Source organism: Spermophilus citellus (genome assembly GCF_964194105.1).
Source record: "Spermophilus citellus genome assembly, chromosome: 6".
Lineage (NCBI taxonomy): Eukaryota > Metazoa > Chordata > Mammalia > Rodentia > Sciuridae > Spermophilus > Spermophilus citellus.
The window spans coordinates 135465916-135489538 of NC_138187.1; the positions used below are offsets into that span (position 1 = coordinate 135465916).

Below are 23623 nucleotides of genomic sequence, written 5' to 3' on the forward strand. Positions count from 1 at the left end.
TGTTTAGTAGAATGGGAAACGAGAGCAAGATTATAGTCATGGAAGAATGATCCAAGGAAGTGAGAATGAGATGAAATAGGAGAGTAAAGGAATAACAGGGTGGTCTGTGGAAAAGCAACGTTAGTTATCACCTAGAGCATCTTAGAAACCTAGACTCTCCAGTTCCACCCCAGTCCTACTGAATCAGAGCCTGTATTTTTACAAGTGCACAGGTGATTCTTATGCACATTAAACTGGGAGACCTGAAGAGAAACAATGATCCTGGCAAAGGGAAGAAGGGGAGTTTTAAAGCAACAAGTAGTGGAAAGTCCCTTTGACAGAAAGAGGGAAACTTTCTCTAATCTAACAGTAGAGGCAGGAAAAGGGAAATAATGAATACTGATGCAGAAAGGTTTAGAGACTTGGTTGTAAGAAGAGATAATTCCCATTGAGTGGCTTCCCATCTCTGGTCTCAAAAATGGATGACGTAAGTAAGGAAGCTAAGCTGACAGCAGTAGATAAATTGACAGTAACAGGGAAAAGGTTCCAGAAAGTCTGAGGATTAGAGAAAGCATTCTTTCTGTAAAGCTGAGGAATGGAGAAAAATATCACTGAAGATGAATAAATAAGAGAATTTCAGGGGCAGAATATTAAGTGGGTCTTCTATATTGGTACAGATATTATGGATAATGATGATAGATATGATCATTTTAAAATTAAGCTTCTTATGACAAACCACATATAAACAAACATTCAGGGAAGGACACCAGAATATAAAACTTATTTTTAAATCTGTTCAGTGTTTGTCCACAAATCAGGCTTAAATTTTTCTATGGTGATAGTTGTAATTAAAAAGTAGATCAAGAGGAATTAACTATTTAAAGTGACAAAGGGAGTGATAAACTGATGACTTAAACATCTTCAATGCACAACTACAGGTCCATAAAAAATTCCAAGAAAAAGAATCCACAATCAATATGATTCTGTGCAACTTGATAACCTATCCTCCTAGTCAGACACGTATGAAAGTTATTTAATTCCAGTAATCCTACTGAATACTCACTGTGTATATTTTCCATCCTGAATTATCTGAATTTTGTAATAATGTCTTATGAACTAGATTAATCATTAAATGCAGTTATAAATACTGCTGAATATTAAAACATCTATTTTTATCATTTTAGCTTTGTAATTTTTTTAAGTAAACTGCACATCTTCAGCTTTCACTTTGATTTAAAACAAAAAGTAATGGAATGGGAATGTATAATTTAAGATTTCACTTTTTCTGGTTATTAGACTAATTGTTACTCAAACAAATATAATCCTACCTTATTTATCCAGTACATAACAGCATCTTCAATATCATAGGGTAGATCTGTGGCTTGAAAAAATGCTGAATACTGTTGAGCACATGCAATTACTTTTTCTATACTGACCATTTCTACAGTATAAGCCATCATTAAGGTATCTATCATGGCCAAATGTGCACTCTGTAAACACAAAAGAACAAATAGTTTAAAAATTATACTAAAAATGTGTTTATACATTTTAAACTATCAATATGTCCTAACAAATGACATGTAAAACTAAAGACTACAGAAAACTGGCCTTAAAAAGAAAGCATAAATCATTCATGCTAAAGATAAGTTAACTGAACCAAATTAATTTACTACAGAAATACTTACTGAGGATTTACGTTAAGATATTCATTGTCTTCTATTCAAAAGATGCTTTTATTCCTCTTCCTTCCCTCCCCCAGTACTAGGGATTGAACCCTAGGGTCCTCTACCATTGAGCTATATTGCCAGTCTTTTTTATTTTTTGAGACAGGGTCTCACTAATTTTTTCCATCCTGATCATCATTTCCTTATACATCATTTACAAAACAATTGTAGAGTCACCTTTGATACCTTTTCTCATTTTTCAGATCCACATAGTAGAAATGTACAGACTCTACTTCTAAAATGTTTCTCAAATCTCCTTCTCATTCTGATTGCTACACTTCCAATTCAGACTATAAATATTTCTCACACCTAAACAAGGAAAAAAAATCTTTAATAGATTGTCCTGTCTCCAATTTCCTAATCATCTAATTCATCCAGAACAGGACTTCAAGTTTTTCCTCTCGCTTTTCTTTTTTCCTTGATTTTTTTCCAGACACTACAAAAGTAAATAAAGTGGATAGTGCCCCTCTTCCAGTTCAACTCCCCCAGCAATATCTTCACTTTGATATGTATTTTTACAAAACCTTAATGTCAAATAGGTATAACATTTCCATTGTTTCCAATCTTTGACGTTACAAACAATGCTATTTTTCCAGGAATAATTGTAGTTACAGTGCTACTGGGTCCGAGGGTAACCACATTTAAAGTTCTGATAGCTGCTAATCAGCTCTCTAGAAAGGTTATACCAACTTTACCACCAAGAATGTTACCAGTATGCCTGTTTCTCCACATTTTTGCCAACATTAGATATTATTCACTTTTTTATTTGTGTCTCTTATAAAAGGTTAAAAGATTCCACTTTTTTTTTTTTGTAATTCTCTGATTATTACTGAGCATCGTTTTATGTGGTTAGCAACCATTTGTTATTTCTTCTTTGGAAAACTGCATGCTCATATTTTTTTGCTTATTGGTTCCTTTGGAATGTTTATCTTTGTTAATGGATTTTTAAGAATTCATCATATACTAGGCACATTAACACTGCCATTCAAGTAGCAAATATTTTTTTCCTAGTTTTTCTTGGTAATATCTGTCAACCTCAATGTTTTCCTTTATGTCTTGAAGTTTATACCATGTTTACAAAGGTGTACTTCATCCTGAGAATATAGAATATTTAGGAGAAAGCAGATGCTTTGTCTGAAGCAAAAAACTTCATACCTGCAATCATAAAACCAATGGTAATTCCTACTTACAAAGTAATTTACCTGTTTTTTCTATTACTTTAAAACCAAATGGAATTTATTTTTGAAGATATTATAAAGTAGGAACTAGATGCTTTTTCAAATCAGAGACTGCATCATATCATCAGTACATAAAGTCTACCCATTTTCTACCTAATAGTCTAAACTTCTTAACAGAGGTAAAGCTCTTATGAGCTCATTTATATTTGTCAGTCTAGCTTGATAATTTATCAATTTCCTTCCCCATCTATTCAAAACAGTCACATAAGACTGCTGTTACCAGTTTTCAAATTTCTATGTTCTGACTTCTTGTTGCCCTCCATACAATACAGACTAAGTGATGTCACTGGTTTGAATGTTACTTCCATTGTGAAGCTCTTCCTGTTCCCTTTCCAATCAAAATGTCTCATTCTTAAAAACAAAATAAAAGTATAGATACAGATTATTACTGAATATTGTCTATGCTTGCATGAGATTCTAAATTAATTATTTGAAATAAGGCATGGGCTGTGGTATTTTTAAACAACTCATCTGATAATGCTAATGAGCAAGCAGGGATGGAACCCACTAATTTATCTCATCTGTGTATAGTCACCTGAATATGACTCTAATACTCTAGGTTGACAGTAAGACTCCTGAGGGCAAGGACATTGTCTTGTTATATTCTTATTCCCTACATTTAACAAAGTGCCTGGCAACTAGCAGAGGCAGAAGGGAAGAAAAAGGAAAGAAGTAAGCTTATTGGCTACTATGAACTGAAGAGCTGGCTTTACTCTGGAGTTTGAAGAAATGAAGGAGGTAGTGGGTGTAGTCTCTGAAAAACTTAGCAATATGTATGAGAAAGCAGATGCTTTGTCTGAAGCAAAAAACTTCATACCGGCAATCATAAAACTATTGGTAACTCCTACTTACAAAATAATTTATGTGCCAGATGGCGTGTGAAATATTTTATTACTGTATTACCTCTTTCACTTCAAATATTTTTTGAACTAAGACTGATAAGAATAGACAAAATACACTTTATAATCCTCAGAACTCTCAGAAGGAAGTATTGCATTTCAGCTGGGCATGGTAGTACATGCCTGTAGTTCCAGCTACTCAGAAGGCTGAGGCTAAGGATCCCTTGAACTCAGAGTTCTAAACCAGTCTGGACAATGCAGCCAGACCCAGATGCTTAAAAAAAGAAAAAAACAACACATTTTATACACGAGGAATCTGAAGTTTAAAAATTTAAATAGTTTGTCCAAACCTACGTGCTCTATTGTAATCATGCAGTTAGCAGGAGCTAACTCATTTATTTGCAAAGAAAAAAATATTTTTTGGAAATAATAAACACACATAATAAGTAAGCAACAAAATTAAACACTAATAACTATTTCAAATTAAAATAATATCTTCACATTCTACCACCTCCATGAAATCTTTTCCAGACTGCAAATCAACATTTGGAAACATTAAAAAGCAAAACGTGGGCTGGAGATATAGTTCAGTTGGTAGAGTGCTTGCCTTACACGCACAAGGCCCTGGGTTCAATTCTCAGCACCACCAAAAAAAAAAAAAAACCACAAAAAAACATGTTTTTAGCAAAGACATCGAAAAACACCAAAAGTCATTAAAAAAAACTCATATACTCTTAGGATTCATCTTGGCAATTTGTTCTTAACAGATATATGAAAGGGGGAAAATAGCTATATAAATGAAAATGATCATTATGATATTTTACAACAAAAATAATGTAAACATTCAACCATAATGAGTAATTTATGATCTATTTAGCTATTTTACAATAGGTAAATATATATATAATATAATATTGATTGGAAAAAAGAGATATTATGATGATGTTGTATGTACATATATAGGTATAGATACATGGGAAGCAGGAAGGAAAAAGGAATGAATAAAAGTAAAACTTACAAAATAATTTTTTAGCATGTAAAATATAGACATATAATCTAAAATTTACTTCAAAGATTAGGATAGGATAATATAATTAATATAATATAATTAATAACATTTTTAGAATGAACCTCATTTTGCTGATAAACTTTGTAAATTAAAAAAATAATTTTATTATATAATTATTTCCATATGATATTCACTCACTTTAAGATCACTCACATTTTTATTAAACACATGTGCTGAAGCAACTGTTTTTTTGGGTTTTGTTTTGTTTTTTTTTTTTGTTTTGAGAGAGAGAGAGAATTTTTTTAATATTTATTTTTTAGTTTTTGGCAGACACAACATCTTTGTTTGTATGTGGTGCTGAGGATCGAACCCGGGCCACACGCATGCCAGGCGAGCGCGCTACCGCTTGAGCCACATCCCCAGCCCCAAGATCACTCACATTTTATTATGTTTTTCAATATTTAATATACAAGATGGTGTTGAATTGAAAATTATGTATAAGAGAAAGTATATACATAATGGATCTAGAAAAGATCAATATTTTAAAAAACTCAAGGCCAAAATCATTTTGGAGCTATTGACTATAATACACATTTACTTTCTTATTAAAACAAAGTATTAAGATCAGAATAATAATACCCAACACTGAGTATTATATGCCATGTACTGTGTTCAGCATCTTTCTGCTGTCATATACTATTTTCACTATATAAAGTTTTCAGCATGTTAAGTTTTCAGTATTTGTATTAAACTTATTGAATACAAAATAACCCTGAGAGATAAACACTATTTTACCGATGTGGACAGTGTGTAACCAGCTTCAAAGGTTAAACAACTAGGAGGAAATGGGATTCAAACTTAGAAGTCTGGACTCAGAACCCATATCATCTCACATCACACTTGCAAAATTAATCAAAACATCCTATACCATCACTATCTGTACCACAGTAGGTGGCAACAGCAGCAATAACAGAAGCAATAGTGTATTTTCAGGCCACCAGGTGGCAGAACAGAACATAACATCTAAAAGCAGCAGTTCAAAGATGGGTTACTGAAGAAAAAGGGAAAGAATGATGGGTTGAAGGAAGGAAGGAAGGAAGGAAGGATCAGTAAGTAGAATGCCATTAAACTAAAAAGCTTCTGCACAGCAAAGGAAACAATTAAGAGTGTGAAGAGAGAGCCTACAGAATGGGAGAAAATCCTGGCTAGCTACTCCTCTGATTGAAGATTAATATTCAGAATATATAAAGAACTAAAAACATTTAACTTCAGAAAAACAACCCAACTGATAAATGGCCGAAAGAACCAAATAGAAACTTCTCAAAAGAAAAAAACACTAATGGCCAACAAATAGATGAAAAAAAAATGTTTGGTATGTGTTAAATTTTCTATTCTCATACCAACTGTGGAATAATATGTCTCTTTTTTAAAAACTTGTTTATTTATTTTTATTTGAGCTTTACAGTTATATATAGTAGCAATCAGGGAAATGCAAATTAAAACTATACTAAGATTTCATCTCACTCCAGTCAGAATGGCAATGACCAAGAATACAAACAACAATAAATACTGACAAGATTGTAGGGGAAAAGGTATACTTGTATATTGTTGGTGGGACTGCAGACCAGTACAACTACTCTAGAAAGCAGTATGGAGATTCCTCAAAAAATTAAGAATATAGCCATATGATCTAGCTATCCCACTCCTTGGTATTTTCCCAAAAGATTTAAAATTGGCATACTAGAGCACTACAGCCACCTCAGTGTTTACAGCAGCACAATTCACAATAGCTAAATTATGGAATCAACCCAAATACCCGTCAATAAATGAATGGATTAAAAAATTGTGATACATACATACATACAACACACACACACATTTTGTGTGTACAAAATGGAGTTCTATTCAGCCATTAAAAAAAGTGAAATTATGGCATTTGCTGGTAAATGGCTGGAACTGGAGGACATGATGCTAAGTGAAATAAGCAAACTCAGAAACTCAAAGGTGGAATGTTTTTTCTTAGATGCAAAAACGAGAGTAAAATAAAGGAAGGGGGAGGGAAGGATAAGATAACATAAAAAAAAATCAAATATAAATTAAAGTGAAAAGAAGTCTTGTAGAATAGAGGAAAGAGAATGGGAGAGGGGAGAGAAGAGTGGAGGTAAAAGAATGAGAGAAAGGGGGAATCTTGAACCAAAATCAATTTCCATGCATATATGAATTTGTTGGGATGAACCCAACTACTATATATAACTGTAAAGCTCAAATAAAAATAAATAAATAAGTTTAAAAAGGAGATATATTATTCTATAGTTGGTATGAGAACAGAAAATTTAACACATACCAAAGCAGGCCAGTATAAGGGAGCAAAAAGCATGAACCTTAAAAATAAAGTCAGGAACACTCACTGATCAGCAAATATTTCTTAGACTAACCTATAGGAGGATTATGACACTTTTATTCCAGATGTTAACACAGGACCAAATGGTCTGCTATACCCAAGTGGTTGGTGAATGTGACAGCTCTGGTAAAGAAATTCAAAATACCTCTTTCATGAGATAGAAAATCTTAATAATATGACATCCTTTAAACAACTGACCACACAAAGTGTTATTTTATTTGGATTTCCCTGGTTAAATATGTGAAAAAAATATACAGACAAATGAAAAAGTATGAGCACTAGAATGTAAGTATCATCATAATGATAGCTGTTAGGTACTGTCAGTCCAAATTTTTAGGAAAAACACAATGGAGCAGTTGGGAGTTCTCTTCAATCCCTTCAGATATGCATAATAAATATCTGGTTTATATTTTGTCATTAACATTTAGTGAATTTAATAATCACATTATTCAATGGAGAACTGTTTTAAAGACAATGGTAAATGGAAATATTAAGCTATCTTGCAAACTTAATGTACACAAGAAATAGTACAGCCCAAACGTCTATTGAAATGCAAAGCTCAAATTAATGGAAGATATTACTATTTACTAATCAGATCCATCGACTTTATCCAGACTACATTTAACCTCAGAAGGCAAGTTAAGAATGTTTAAATATGGCTATTGTGGATAGACACATACAACAATCACAAAGTAGTAGCTGAATGAATATAGTAAACAGTAAATAGTTTTAAAGCAGGGGTTCTAAATATGGCTGATCATCAAAAAAAAAAAAAAAAATCACAAATTCCCTGGCCTCAAACTTCAGAGACTGAGTCATTAGATCCCTTTTGAGAAGCCCAAGAATAGCATACTAATAGGCACCATTGCCTTTAAGAGTGCCTCACATTCTCAAGAGATTAACCTTTCTATAGCACATTTCCAATCATATTGCTCTACAGTCAAAAGCCTTCAGTGACTTCCTTCCTGTACCTAAGAAACAAGTTCTAAGTATTTATGTAATATTCAAGTTCAAGATCTTAAAATAATCACTCTTTCCAGGTCTTATTTTTTATTACTCTTTGTAAATCTTAAGGTCTGGCAACATAGTTTACTATGGTTAGGACTATACAACCAAAATGCCAGGTTCAATCCTGACTATAACATACTATGTGATCTTTGGCAAATTCCTAATTTCTCTGTGCATCAATACTCTTATCTGTAAAATGAGGGAACAATAACAGTACAAAACAATTCGTGCCCTAAAAATAATATAACTTGTATAAAAAATTAGGTTAGGGGTTATAAAATTTGTCAGAATCAAAATGAAATGCCATTTTTCTAAAAAGAAAAATTATTAAACTATAGTTCTGTTCATTTTTTCAACTTTTGTATTATCTACCTGGATCCTAAATTATTCTAATTTAATATCTAGCTACAACTCTCCAACTAAGAACAGAAACTACTTTTTCCAAAGCTCTATAAGCTGAAACTGTACATCATGATGTAGGATCTTACAAAGTATTAAAGCCCAGATTGGTTCAATGATGAATTCCAGTAAACATTTAAGAAATAAATCGTACCAATTCTCTCTATAATCTCTTTCACAGGCTGAAAGCAGAGGGAATATTTTCTAACTCATTCTATGAGGCTAGCAATACCCTAATATCAAAACCAGAGAAGGACATTAATAGAAAAGAAATGTATAGCTCATTATCTCTTATAAACATAGATGCAAAAAGCCTCAACAAACAACAAAAAAGTTAGCAAAAGGAATTCAACAATACACCAAGACCAAGTGGAATTTTTCCCCAATATATAAGATTAACTCAGTATTTGAAAATCAATTAATGTAATCTATCACATGGACTAAAAAAAAAAATCACATGATCACATCAGCATATAGAGAAAAAGCATTTGACAAAATCCAATACCCATTCATAACAAAAACTCTTAGAAAACTAAGAATAGAGGGGAACCTTCTCAACTTGATAAAGCATATCTACAAAAATCTTACAAATAAGATCATATTTAACAGTGAAAAATTAGAAGCTTTTGCAGTAAGATCAGGAATAAGGTAAGGAGGTCACCTTTTACCACACCTTTTCAACATCATACTAGATAGAAGTCCAGCCAATGCAATAAGAAAGGAAAAGGAAATTAAAGGTATACAAAGGAAGGAAGAAACAAAACTGTCTTTGTCATAAATATGATCATCTCTGTAGAAAATCTGAAATAATGAAAAATAATAATAATAAAAACAACTCCTGGAATTAATGTGATTATAGCAAGGTTGCAAGATAAAGAGATAACACACAAGTCAATCACATTCCTATATACTACCAATGAACTCCTGAAAATTTGAAAGACACCAATATAAATCTAACAAAATAGGCACAAGATGTATGTGAGAAAAACTACATTATCATTCTGATAAACAAAATGAAAGAAGAATTGAGTAAATGGAGAAATTCTATGCCCACGGATACGGATTTAATACTGTCAAAAGAGTTCAGTTCTTTCCAACTTGATCTACATATTCAAATGTAACCCCAGTCAAATTCCAAAAAATTGTTTTGTGAATATTGACAAATATATCTAAGCTTATACAGAAAGGCAAAAGACTCAGAATTGCAAACACAATGGGCAAAGAGAAGAATACTCTTGGGAGAACTGGCCACCTGACTTCAAAACTCATTATAAAACGACCGACCGTAATCAAGGCAGTGAAGTAGTGGCAAAAGAATGGACCAACAGATCGATCAGGGTAGAGCCAAGAAATAGACTCACATAAATATCTTTAACAAATGATATTTGACAAAAGAGTAAAGGCAATAGAATGAGAGCAAAGACAGTTTTTCAATAATGGTGCTGAAACAATTAAACATCTACATGTAAACAAACAAAACAAAACAAAAAAGCATAAACACAAACCTTATGCCATTCACAAAAACTAATTCAAAATTGATCACAGACCTTATACTTCATTATAATAATTTATTTTCATGTTTTCCCCAAACATTATATCAATTAATACTTTTAGGGAATTAATGGAATTACTAATGAGCCATCAAAGATATGTACGCAGGGGAAAAAACCCAATGACCATCAAAATCATAAAACATGGGATTTATGAAAATCCCACTAAAGTAGATGATTATATCTAACAAATCAAGGTTTAATTGTAGAACATGTATTTTCTATGTCCTACCCATAATGACCTGGGAAAATTTTATTTTTATGATAGTTTATATATGGCAGCCCAGACTTATCCACCACCACTCAACATAATTGCTGCTACTTTATGCCAACAATGTAAAATGATTATTATGTTCTTTCATTTGCAAACCAATATGACATTCCTAGCATTTTTTAACCAGTCACATATGTTGTACTCCCAAGTATGTTTGTGTTTTACAGCTTTTCAGATTTGAAAGTTTTCCAGGCATATTTGGTCCTATGCCAAAAGCTGTGCTTCAAATCTCAAAATCAAAAACAAGTTACATAAAATACATTGATATATATTTTATCATATAAAAATAACCGTCAGTAAAAGCTCCAGTTAACATTCAAAAAATTGCCTGAAAGTAGTCTGTCAGCAAATTTCTTTCAGCTGGGTGTGTATGGAAAATGTGCCTGACAGCACTAACTTTATCAGAAGAAAAAGAAACAGAACCACTAAGCTTATGACATAATCACTGCTGTTCCCTAATTTGCCTCTACCACCCAGTTAGGCTTCATTTCCCAAACACTGTATAAAAAAAGAACACTGAAGGTCATAATATTCCCCATGGTAACTAGCCATACCAGGTTTTTATAAACTACACAGACAATTTTCAGTTGAAAAATAGCAGCGAGGTTCACAAGAGTTTAACACAGTCATGGCAGATACTCAAACAACATACAAGAAGTAGAAACAGTTGTCCGTCAACCTACCAAATGTCTACTAGTCACACATGTCTTTTTCAACATCACTGCTTGTTGGTAAGCATTGCCCATATTAGCATTCAGTGGGGTGGAGCTAAGAAACCAAACTTTACCCAGGCCATCACCTCATAGCCTCTGCAGACACTGGCCAGACCCCATAGCTATCAGAAAAAGTAAAGAATGTGGGAGTTACTTCACTAAGGAGCTGGCAGGAAAACACATGCTTACTTGAAAAGAATTTGAATCTATGAACCAGTGTGCTATACTGGATGTTGTTAGCCACAGAGCAGTTAGATTTTTATTCCCTCAAGTTAAGCAAAAATTGACCTGATGACATAATTTTCAAGAAATGCTTCTACCTACAGTAAAACTATCAAATCTCCATTCTGGTTAATGCTAAGGTGAAGATATATGTAAAGGGATTAAAAAAAAAAGGACTAATTTTTAACCCTCTCAGCTGGTAACACCTTACTAGTACCAACTTTTAAAATAACTGCCAAGTACTGCTTACATGAAATATCACCTCTATAATTTTGGTAGGCCACTTTATTTATTATTTTTTCATTATCATTTTTTAATTGTAGATGGACACAATATCTTTACTTATTTATTTTTTTATGTGGTGCTGAGAACTGAACCCAGTGCCTCATACATGCTAGGCGAGTGCTCTACCACTGAACCACAACCCCAGCCTCGGTAGGCCACTTTATATACAAGTCTTTTAAAACACTAATTTGTAATGAATAATTAACTGTTGACATTTTTAAACCTACATTTTAATTGTAGACATTAATAACTCAATAAATAATGCTATTATCTATCAATAATAATGCCATTTAACAAAATAAAGACTGAAAATATTAGTTTTGATAAAACATCAAACTATCCAAAGAATTTCTGAACCTGTGTCATCTGCGTGCAAGGCAAGCACTCTACCAACTGAGGTAATATCCCCAGTCACCCACATCATTTAAATTTTTATAAAAGTAGAAATTTCTGTTTTTATTTCAAAACTATGAAAAATATGAGATTATCTTAAAATATCATTTTTCATGGTCTCCCTCAAAAGTTCCTATATTAATGCAGGAATATTCAGAGATGAATGATTAAATTATGAGAGCGGTAGCCAAATCAGTTCATTCTAATCTGAATGAACTACCTGGGTGATAACTGTAGACAGGTGGGAGGGACATGACTAGAGGAGGTGAGTCTCTGGGGCTGTGCACTGGAAGGGTTCATCTTCCCCAAGACCCATTCCCTTCCCCTTTCTCTGCTTCCTGGCCATGTAGAGTAGAGGAATAGTACTCCTTTACCACAACCTTCTGCCATGATATTCTGCCTCACCTTCAGCCTGGAGTAATGGACTTGGCCAACCATGGAATGAACTTTTGAAACCGTGACAAAAAATAAACTTCCTCCTCTAAGTTATTCTTGTCAGGTATTTTGATCACAGCAACAGAAGCTGGGCAACACAATGTTTTATATCATTAAACAGTCAGCTAAAATATTTTCCTAATCTGAGATACAAGACTCCAAAAATGATTAACTATCAAAATGATGGGGGAGGATCAAAGCAAGCATGGTGGCATATGCTTGTAATCCCAGTGGCATAAGAGGCTGAGGCAGGAAGATCACAAGTTCCAGGCCAGCCTCAGTTACTTAGTGAGATGGTGTCTCACAATGAAAAATAAAAAGTAGCTCAGTGGTAGAGCACTCCCAGGTTAAGTCTCTAGTGCCACCAGAAAATAAATAAATATACCGATGTTTAGGACCTCCTAAACATACAGAACAAGAAGATCATGACGCTACTCAGAGTTGTTCGATTATTTATCTTAAAACTAGAGCAGTTCTCCATAGTATTTTCTGTGTATTACTCTATTATCCATGCCTCTAATAATTCTATTGCTTGCCCTCTCTTTTTACCCTAAACATGCCCTCCCTGGGCATCTCAATTTCCATAGTTTCAATAACCACTACCACTCTGCAGATTCCCAAATCCATTTCCAGTCCATACCTCACTGAGCATCTATGTCTGCTGGCATCTCCTGTCCCAAATTGAATGTCTCACCCTTACACGGTACCATGGTCATTTCTCCTACTTCAATTCCTTCTTCTCCTCTTTTTCCTATTTCAGTAAAGGTCACTAAAATATACAGTCTGCTTAGTCTAGGTTATATAGTCTAATTATTTCTTTCAAAACGGAACTCTGATCATGTCATTATTGTGATTAAAAACCCTTTATTGGGGCTGGAGTTGTGGCTCATTGCCTGCCTAGCATGAGCAAGGCCCTGGGCTTGATCCTCAGCACCACATAAAAATAAATAAAGGTATGGTGTCCAACTACAACTAAAAAATAGATATTAAAAAAAAAACCCTTTAGTGTGGGGAGGTCCTAAACATCCATCAATAAAGGATTAGGCAAATATAAAATATGACATTTTCATACTACAAAATGTTGTGCAGTTTCAAAGTATGATATGAATTTATGCTCATTAATATAAAAAGTTGGTTATGAAATATTTCCAGGTACCTTCCCCACACTTTAGTCCATTGTTTCCCATGGCTTCTCCAGCCCTAACTCTACCTCATGACTGCTGAATTTCAAATTCCTTCAATGATTTGCTCAGATTTTGGAGGCAAAAAATCTGACCTCATTCATCATCTTGTGCCTGGCACCATGCCATAGATTACCAGCTATTCTTTGGATTTTATGTTCTTGCTTTTGGCCAAATGTAATGAAACCCCAATTAACTTTTATAATTAAAAGATTTCTAAATCCAATGTAATGTAACTGTATGATAAAAGAATTTGAGCAACAACCTAAAATCTAATATAACTGGATTTAGTTCCTAGTCATTCTTGGTATTAATGGATCTATTTATATCTCAAACATGTTTCACTTTATGAAAACAAAGTGGTAAAAATTCAGGCATTATGTATTAAACAATTAATTGTTAAATTTTTTAATTTACTTATTTTTGCAACCAGAAGAAACTTTTAAAAAAGTATCCTCTAGTGACTTCCTTGTACACTGAATCAAGTGTGAACATCTTATCATGGCTTATGGGATTCTACTTGCTTTGGCTACATTCACCACCAACCTGTTTACCCTTTTTTTTTTTTTTTTTTTTTTCAGTTCCTGAAACATACTAAACTCACTCCTATATATCAGGGATGTTTCTTCTGCCTAGAATGTTATTTTCCTAGATAGTCACATGCTAGTTATAGTTATTAGTATTTAGTTCTTGGTTCAAATGTCAATTCTCTAGACAGGTGCTCCCCTGATCACCTTTCATAAAAATAGCATGTTCCATTTTTTTATAGCCTCTTCCTGGTTTATTTTCTTCATAGTATGTACCATTTTCTGAAATTATCATCAATTAATTGTTTACTAGTGATCTCACTGAATGAGTCAAGTACTTCATATCATTAAATTTTTCATGGTAAATAAATGTGGTTCTAAAATTTCAAATTCCTGAAAATGTTCCCTCCAGGAAATCCTTAGCAAGACCTTTATCATCCACACATTTATTTATTTTCTGAAATATCTACCAATTTGGTGGCTTTGTATTTATTTCCTCTGTCAGTTATCTTTGTCTAACTGGCTCCTCATCATGTTTCAGACCTCTGCTCAAATATATTGTTCTGTGTAAGGCTCCCCTTAACCACTCCCAACAAAAAACACATAATTCCTTCAGATCAATCAGTCATATTATTCTATTTTTATTTTTTCATAGTTCTCACCCTCTCTAAAGTTATTTTGTTACTTGTTTGTTTACCACAAACTAACATTTTCAGCTTAGGAAACCAATAATCAGTATTCTCATAGAACATCAAAAGAACTTCCTGAAAAGAGAGGCCCTTGGGACAACTTTGTAACACCTCACTTTGTAATAAAGCTCACTGTAACAGTCTATTCAATCACACAAGACAGATTCAGAAAGAATCTGAACAAAGATTTTTTTTTCCAGTTACAGAAATGCAAGTATCTGAATACAAAGCAAGCAAACAAATGGAAGTTTTTAAAGTTTATTTTAATGATCATTGATTTTATTAAATCGCCTTACTGACATTAATGAAAAACAATTTGCTAAACTGCTAGAATCTGCTAAACTACAAAAATGGGTCAGTATCATGGGGGTGAGACGGAGTCAGATACCTAAACTTAAAAACACTGTTAATCCAGAACAAGACAGATCCCAAAACTAGAGATAAATTACCGTACCATCTATTTAATTAGAAACCCACACTGAAAGTACAGTTATCCTTTTTCTCTCTTAAAAAATTAAAAGTGCAGCCAGGCACAGTGGTGCATGCCTGTAACCCCAGCGGCTCTGGAGGTTGAGGCAGGAGAATCGCAAGCCAGGCTCAGTTATGGCAAGGCTCTAAGCAATTCAGTGAAATACTATCCCTAAATAAACATAAAATAGGGCTGAGGATGTGGCTCAGTGGTCAAGTGCCCCTGTGTTCAATACCCAGTACTCAGATCAAACAAACAAAAAAACAATTAATGAGGTAATTTGTAATATCTCAATACATGTATACATTGCAGAATTTCTAGTTAACATATAATGAATTCATTTTCAGTAATCATAAAAAATTATTGCTGGCACAACAATGATAACAATTCAGCAGACTAACAATGAGGAGCAACACTAAGTCTTTCACTCCCATCTGATATATTTGAGAAAAAAGAAATTGGAGCTGGCAGGTCTATAATATCAGATTACTTTGTAAATACCTTAGTTTTTGCTACTTTAAATGTTCTCTTATGAAAATGAGATTAAAAATAAAAAGGATATAAAACTTTCATTATTCAAAATTAAATCATCTATTTCATAAAGTATAGCAAATTCCCTCATATTTCAGAATCACTAGTTCTGAAAATGGGACAAATTAAAAAGGATATGCAACTCCATCCATTTACTTGCAAATGCCATGAGAATATAATGTTAAGTGAAGTTAGCCAATCCCAAAAAATCAAATGCTGAATGTTTTCTCTGATATAAGGAGGCTGATTCATAGTGAGGTTGGGAGGGGGAACATGGGAAGATTAGACGAATTCTAGATAGGGCAAAGGGAAGGGAAGGAAGAGAAGTAAAAAGGGGGGTAAAAAAGATGGTGGAATGAGATGGACATTACTTCATACATCTCTACATGTATGAAGACACAAATGGTGTGAACAGACTTTTTATATAACCAGAGTTATGAAAAATTGTGCTCTAAATGTGTAATATGAATTGTAATGCATTCTGTCATATATAACAAATTAGAACAAAAAATTGTGGGGGGGCTGGGATTGTGGCTCAGCAATAGAGCACTCACTTAGCACATGAGAGGCCCTGGGTTCGATCCTCAGTACCACATAAAAATAAATAAATAAAATAAAGGTATTGTGTCTAACAACAACTAAAAAATAAAAATTTTTTAAAAGGATATGCAACGGAAAACATGTTGTATTCAAGTCAAATAAGTTTTTGAACTGGGAAATAATATTAATATAAAAGTGATATTTTAGAAAACTTAAACTAGCAGATGTATACCACAGAGCTTAGAAAAATCTTAAGGAAGCAAGTTCACAAACTCTAGTCCCATAGTACTTTTTAAATGAAGTGATTTGTATATGAAAATACATTTTTAAAAAGAAAAACATAGGTATAGTTAAGTTTCTAGAACTAACACTGTCATTTTACCATTCTCCTCTAAAAAATAAAACAATTTATTTTTAAAACATGGGTTTATAATCCTTGTGGGTAATATAAAAAAAGTCAACTTAGTTGGTGACAAGTCATATTTTTTCCCAAATAGAATAGAAAAAAAAATCAAATTACAATAATAAGTACTTTTGTTTCTATAATATGTGACTAGATAAACCAGGTGTGGATTTTGCAATAAAATGTATTCTTAACAGGTCACAGTCAAAAGAATTTCAAGAAACAAGACCAGATGATTGTTAGGGTCTCTTTTGACTCTAAAACCATACTTCTATGTCCTCAAAGGGGAAAAATATCAATGAGTAGATCTTCTTTAATGTTTAGCTATAGTTCTTTTCATGGCAAACAAAAGAAACCAACTCTGTTGAATTAGCTCTGTTAACTTAAGCAATAAGTGCGATTTATTGAGAAGATAATGAAGTAGTTCACATTAGCTAAGGAAGAGTTGAAACACCAAAGCCAGGAAGCACAGAAAGCAAGCAGCAGGAGTTCACAGGCTTTTCCCAAGGGCAATGCCTTCATAAAGTAGTAAGTGTGGTTCCAACCACCATCTATCACTGATCTGTGATTCTCCCTCTGTTCACTTTGCGAAGTGAATCAGTCTATTTTTGTAAAGCTGTATATTTTTATGTCAGTGGTCATTAAATGAGACCTATTGTCTACATAAGAGTACCTTTGGTAACAAAATAATTCCCTTATCTCTCTCCTATTACCATTCTTAGGATTCCTACTCTGCACCCTTCTGATCGTACTACCCTTCACTGCTATACATCCTCTCACTGTTTGATATCCTAACTTCACACTGATGGGTATAATCTACAAAGACAGGGAAACAAAGGTAGCACAATGTATTTATAGAACAAGCACTGACTTAGAAATCAGAAATTTATCTGTGTTTTTGTCACTAGCCATGATCTCTGTGATCATGAGCTATCATTTCTTCTTTCTATACTTCTTCCAACAGGAACCAAATAAGTAACTATTAAATCCATCTATCCATAAAGTTTCCTACTTGTAAAAGCATATGATAATAATTGCCCTATTTGTCTCTATGACTGTTACCAAATAATAATATTTTTAAACATTTTATAAGCTACTAATCACTACAGAAATAGCAAGATATTTGTTTGTCGGTTCTTTTTCATTTCTCTGGAAGGTCATATGGTGTAGGGGGGACAATAATGGGCTCTGGGGTCCCCAAATACAAGTTCAAATCCTATGATCATCACTTACTACCTGTTTGGCTATAGGCAAGTTAGCTTACCTTGTGGGGTGAATTATAGGTCAGTTTCTCACCTATAAGATAGCAATGCACATTAATAACTAAGCAATGCACATTAATAACTAACATCTGTAAGGTGTTAAATTTTCCTAACAATTTATCACCGCAGTTCTGTACCTTCAGTCCTATGCTATTTCACACTTCATCTCTTTCAACCCCACATTCCCACTCACATTAATTCTTTCAAGATCATCTGAAGGGCCAAGATCATCTCTCTATCACTAACATCTAGCTCAGGGCCAATATCAGAGCTGATTAAGTATCTATTGAATATATGAATGTCCATAAATCTTCATGGTAAATACATAATGCAACAAACTAAAAAGACTGGATATTCCACCAAAATAATTTCAATCTCATTTCATTTCTCTGTACACACAATGACCCTTCACTTATATACAAATCAATCTTTTACAACTGTACTAAAATAAAAAGAGATAAACCTAGGATGACACTTATGAGAGCAGCCTTTATCTTTCTCATTAAAAATAAGAGGTTTAGGGGTAGGGGCTGTAGCTTAGTGTAGAGTGCCCGCCTAGCACGTGTGAGGCACTGGGTTCAATCCTCAGCACCACATAAAAATAAATAAAAGACATTGTGTCCAAGTACAACTAAAAATATATTTTTAAAAAAATAAGAGGTTTGGGCTAGGGATATGGCTCAAGCGGTAGCGTGCTCACCTGGCATGTGCGAGGCGCTGGGTTTGATCCTCAGCACCACATAAAAATTAAAAAAAATAAAGATGTGTCCACCAAAAACTAAAAAATAAATATTAAAAGAAAATTCATTCTCTCTCTCTCTCTCTCTCTCTCACAAACAAAAAAAAAACATAAACAAAAATAAGAGGTTTAAGAGTATCAGCTCTAAAAAGCCAGGCACAGTGGCATACACCTATAATCCCAGCAATTTGGGAGGCTGAGGCAGGAGAATCCCAAGTTCAAAGCCAGCCTCAGCAGATCAGTGAGGCACTTAGCAACTCAGCAAGACCCTGTCTCTATAAAATATTTAAAAAGGGCTGGGGATGTGGCTAAATGGTTAAGCACTCCTGTTTTCAATCCTAGGTATCAAAATATAAATTTAAAAAAGAATATCAGCTCAATTTGGTGATGAAAATGTTATGTATTTTGGTATCCAACACTATAGCTACTAGCCACAGATAGCTAATAAGCCCTTGAAATGTGCTAATTCGACTGAGGAAATGAATTTTTAAATTTTGTTTAACTTTAATGAATTTAATTTTAAATATCCACAAGGCTTGGTAGCTACTATATAGGACGGTGCAGTCACAGAACACTGGCCTTTCCTCTTGTGTTTCAGATTTAATTCAGTTTGTACTAATACAGAAACCAGAATATCCAAGCTGACGATAATTCTAAAATTCATTAAATGTATACACATTGAGAATGTATTATTAGATATTACTGTCTGACTGGTTAAGGTTTTCCAAGAGCTGGTTTCAAATAAATTTATATTCTTTTAGCATACCACACACACACACAAAATCACCTCAAGTCAGGTGTAGTATTGCACACCTGTATTCCAGGGACTCTTGAGGCAGGAGAATGGCAAGTTCGAGGCCACCCACAGCAACTTTGTAAGGCCCTAAGCAACTTAGCAAGGCCCTGTCTCAAATAAAAAGGGTTGGGGATATAGCTCAGTCATAAAGCACCCCGGGTTCGATCCCCTGTACCAATAAGAAAGTCATCAGGTCAAGATAAGGAAAAAGAAAAAAAAAAAAAAAAAAGAAGAAAGGGGAGGGAGGACATTAGCTCAAGATTTTAAATCTATAAAGCTGTTTCATTACTTGTTTTGTTTCTTACCTCCAAATAAAATAAGTAAAATAATCAGGGATCCAAAGTATCAAAAGCAACAGAGGGAGCTGGTGTTGTAGCTCAGTGATAGAGCACTTGCCTAGCACATATGAAGCACTAGGTTTGATTCTCTGCACCATATATAAATAAATAAAATAAAGGTCCATTAACAACTTAAAAAAAAAAAACATTTAAAAAAAAAAAGCAACAGAGGACAGGTGGTGAACATCCAGACTCTAAGAATTCCAGAGAGTAAAAACCAAAGAGCTTGTTCTTCCTAGTTTCTAGTGGTTAACTACTAATTAATTAATTAGAGTTGGCATAAGCGATAAAATATATTTTTGTCAGCCTATTCTAGGATCCCTTCTTCATCTCCCAACTCTAATGAGTGAAAAAGTCATCTCTATCCTACCTACCTACCTTAAAAATGCCTTTCCCACCCACTTCTACATCTCTCCAGCCACTACCTTAACTCAGGCCCTAAGCTATTTCATCAGCCTCCTGAGCAGTAACACCAGAGTAACTCTCTGGAACACCAGTCTAATGACAACCTCTGTAGGGTTTAAATCCTATACCATGCAGCAGTTCCCTATCACTTCCAGGATAACATACACCTCTGTCATAGCATAAAAGATCATAGAGGCCCTATCTCCATCTACCATGTGATCTCATTCTCTCTGAGAGCAGTATGCTACTCATCTAAAGCTACAACTAAAGCCCTCGCTTTTCCTTGTGTGTCATGCTCTCATGCTCCTCTTAAGATTCCCTTTTACTTCCATATACAATACCTTACAGCACAGCCTTCCTTTCCCTACTTCAATTCCTTCACATCCTTCAAAACTGTCTTAAGTGTAGGACTGAGCTGGGTGCAGTGGCTCACACCTGTAACCCAGCGACTCAGGAGGCTAAAGCAGGAGGATTCCAAGTTCAAGGCCAGCCTCATCCAACTTAGTGAGGCACTGTCTCTGTTTGGTGTGTGGGAGACTCCCCCTTCTCAGAGAACATCATGGAATCCCTTACCCCTCTCCCTCCTCTCCAAAGGGCCCCAAGCCAACAGCGCCAAATTCAAAGGTTTCCTCCACCAATCCCCACAGGACACAGTGTCCACTCGCTGTTTCTGAGTTACCCTGGCAATTAGCACCCAACATGTCCCCTATGCAACCCTTCTTAAGCTGAAGCTTATAAGCACACGCTGTCTTCTCTCTTCTCTCTCTCTGCCCTCCTCTCTCCTCTCTCTGACTCTCCTTTTCTTCTCCTTCAGGCAGCCCCCCAATAAAATCCCTTGGTTAAATCTCCATATCGGTTGAGTCACTGGCCTTTCAGTCTCAAAATAAAAAACAAAAAGAAGTCAGGCACAGTGGCACACGCTTGTAATCCCAGAGACTCCAGAGGATGAGGCAGGAGAATAGCAAGTTCAAAGCCAGTCTCAGCAAAAGTGAGGCACTAAGTAACTCAGGGAGACCCTGTCTCTAAGTACAAAATAGGGATGTGGCTCAGTAGTTAAGTACTGTGGATTCAATCCCTGGTTGATGTTAGATCCATGGAGGTGGCTGAGGAACAAAGCACCAAGTAACCCGTGTGTGCGAAAGAAACACTAATCAGGTGCTGATGGAACTGCCTGTCAATCAGCAGGGTCTACTGGCCAATCCTGGATCTTAGCCAGCACCCCACCACCACCAAAGTCAACAGGACAAGGGAGTCTAAAAACCCCTTTTCCTGACCCAAGCCCTCCCTTCCCGCCCTAAAACAAATAAAAATTCCAGTTGGTTGAGCCCTGATAGCTTGTCCTCAGACCCACCCTGTTGGTCTGAGGGTCTCCCCCAGGAGTGAAACCTCAATAAAGCCTCCTTCAGCAGCCTTTTAAAATCTGCTTCCTTTTGGTCGCTGCTGCCTAACCTTACAGTTACCCCTGTCCGCCCCACCAAAAAGAGCAGGACTGACTTTGGTGCTTCAATATTCCTAAATAAAATCTGATGAATTTTTACAATCCCCACTAGAAATTAAGTCGTTGGAAGGGCTGGGGATATAGCTCCGTAGGTAGAGTGCTTGTCTTGCATGCACAAGGCCCTGGGTTCAATCCCCAGCAACACACACACACACACACACACACACACACACACAAAAGACGCTGGAGAACATGAACTTTATAAAATCACAGGAAACAGTACAAAGGACATTACAGAAGATCCTTAAATAAGCCAAATTAATAAATGGTCTGACTGAATTCAGTTTTATAATATAAAAAGTTTCTGTGAGGCCATCTGATAAAATAAGCACCATTTAACTTGACAATAAATTTAAGAGTTCCAAATAAATGATTACAAATAAACAGTGACTCTAACATAATAAACATGGTTGTAAGATATCAAAAGTTAATCTGAATTTGTACAGAGGTATGCTACTAAAAAATAAGGGATGGGACTGTGGCTGTAGCTCAGTGGTTAAGCACTTGTCTAGCATATGTGAGGTACTGAGTTCAATCCTCAGCACCACATAAAAATAAATAAACTAAAGGTATTGTGTCCATCTACAACTAAAATTTTTTAAAAAAAGAAAGAAAGAAAAGAAAAAGAAATAATGGAATCCAAGTAGGCTTATGATGAGTGGAAAACAGACAAGTAAGTTCCACTACTGCATGTAAAGAAAAAACCATGTTTAACAACAGCTATGAGAATTTAAAATAAAATTTCAAAGACAAATTCTGCTCATAAATTTTAAAAGCAAGAACTCTTATACAAGAATAACAAGAAATTAATCTCTCAACTCTACTGTAATACTACATTTCTTTAATCCTTGTTCTCTACAGTAAAATTTTTAATCAGGAAGAAGATTTTTTTTTTTTGAGTCTCTACATGAGTAAATTATACTGGGTTCCAACAGATGGTGGAACCATGGAAATCCATAAGAACAGCTGCCAAACAGGACCAATAATGTAGAGAGGTAGAAGTAAAGAAAGGAGGGAAGGGAAAGAAAGGAAAGAGAAGGGACAGAAAAAAAATAAAAGAAGGGGTAGGGAAGAAGGAAGGGCAAAGTGGCAGAAAGAAAGGAAGAAAAGGACAAGTGTTTCTAAAGATTATCTTTGTTCTCAATATCTTTCATATGCTCAGCAAAAATAATGCTAACTAGAGGATCACCTTGTATATTTTTAATCATCACAAAACTCAAGTCTATCCAGGCTCTAACCTACTGTCTCACCCTCTCTGCTTCACCCTTTATACCTTCATCCTACTTACCATCCTACTGAAACACTACAGTCACTTCCATGTAAATGAAATCAACATAACCTTTAAAATAGGAATAACAGTAAATTGTTTTGCAAAGAAGACTGGGCAAAGTACCCAGAATGCAAACAAACCATCAGGCAGATTTCCAGGTAGCACAACATTTCTATTTCCTTCTACCTCATCACTTTCTACCCACCTATTCCTACCTACCTAGGCAAAGGCAAAAATACAATTTTATGGTTAAAAACATAGGACTTATAGTTAAAACAGAATTTTGCCTTCATTACTTACTGTATTTGCTCTGTAACCTTAGTTATGTTCTCAAAGTTTCAGTTTTTTTTTTCATCAACAGAACAGAAACAATACTTTCCTCTTAAATTTGTTCTAAGAATTAAACTATACGAGATAGTGCATAAAGTGTAAGAACATTGCCTAGCATATGGCACACTAAATAAAAAGAGCTTACCAAATAGTCTGATAAGTAGAAAGGTAAACAA

At 34.5% G+C, this 23623-nt stretch overlaps 1 protein-coding gene across 5 annotated transcripts in view; it reads right to left on the bottom strand.

Annotated features, from left to right (window-relative positions):
* The window catches only part of CAMSAP2 (calmodulin regulated spectrin associated protein family member 2), a 93222-nt gene that overhangs the window by 41445 nt on the left and 28154 nt on the right, over positions 1–23623 (bottom strand). For all 5 annotated transcript variants that reach the window (XM_081299512.1, XM_081299511.1, XM_081299509.1 and 2 more), the window contains one exon: positions 1308–1469. In XM_081299512.1, coding sequence (XP_081155638.1) covers positions 1308–1469 — 162 coding nt within the window. The remainder of the gene's footprint in view (positions 1–1307; positions 1470–23623) is intronic.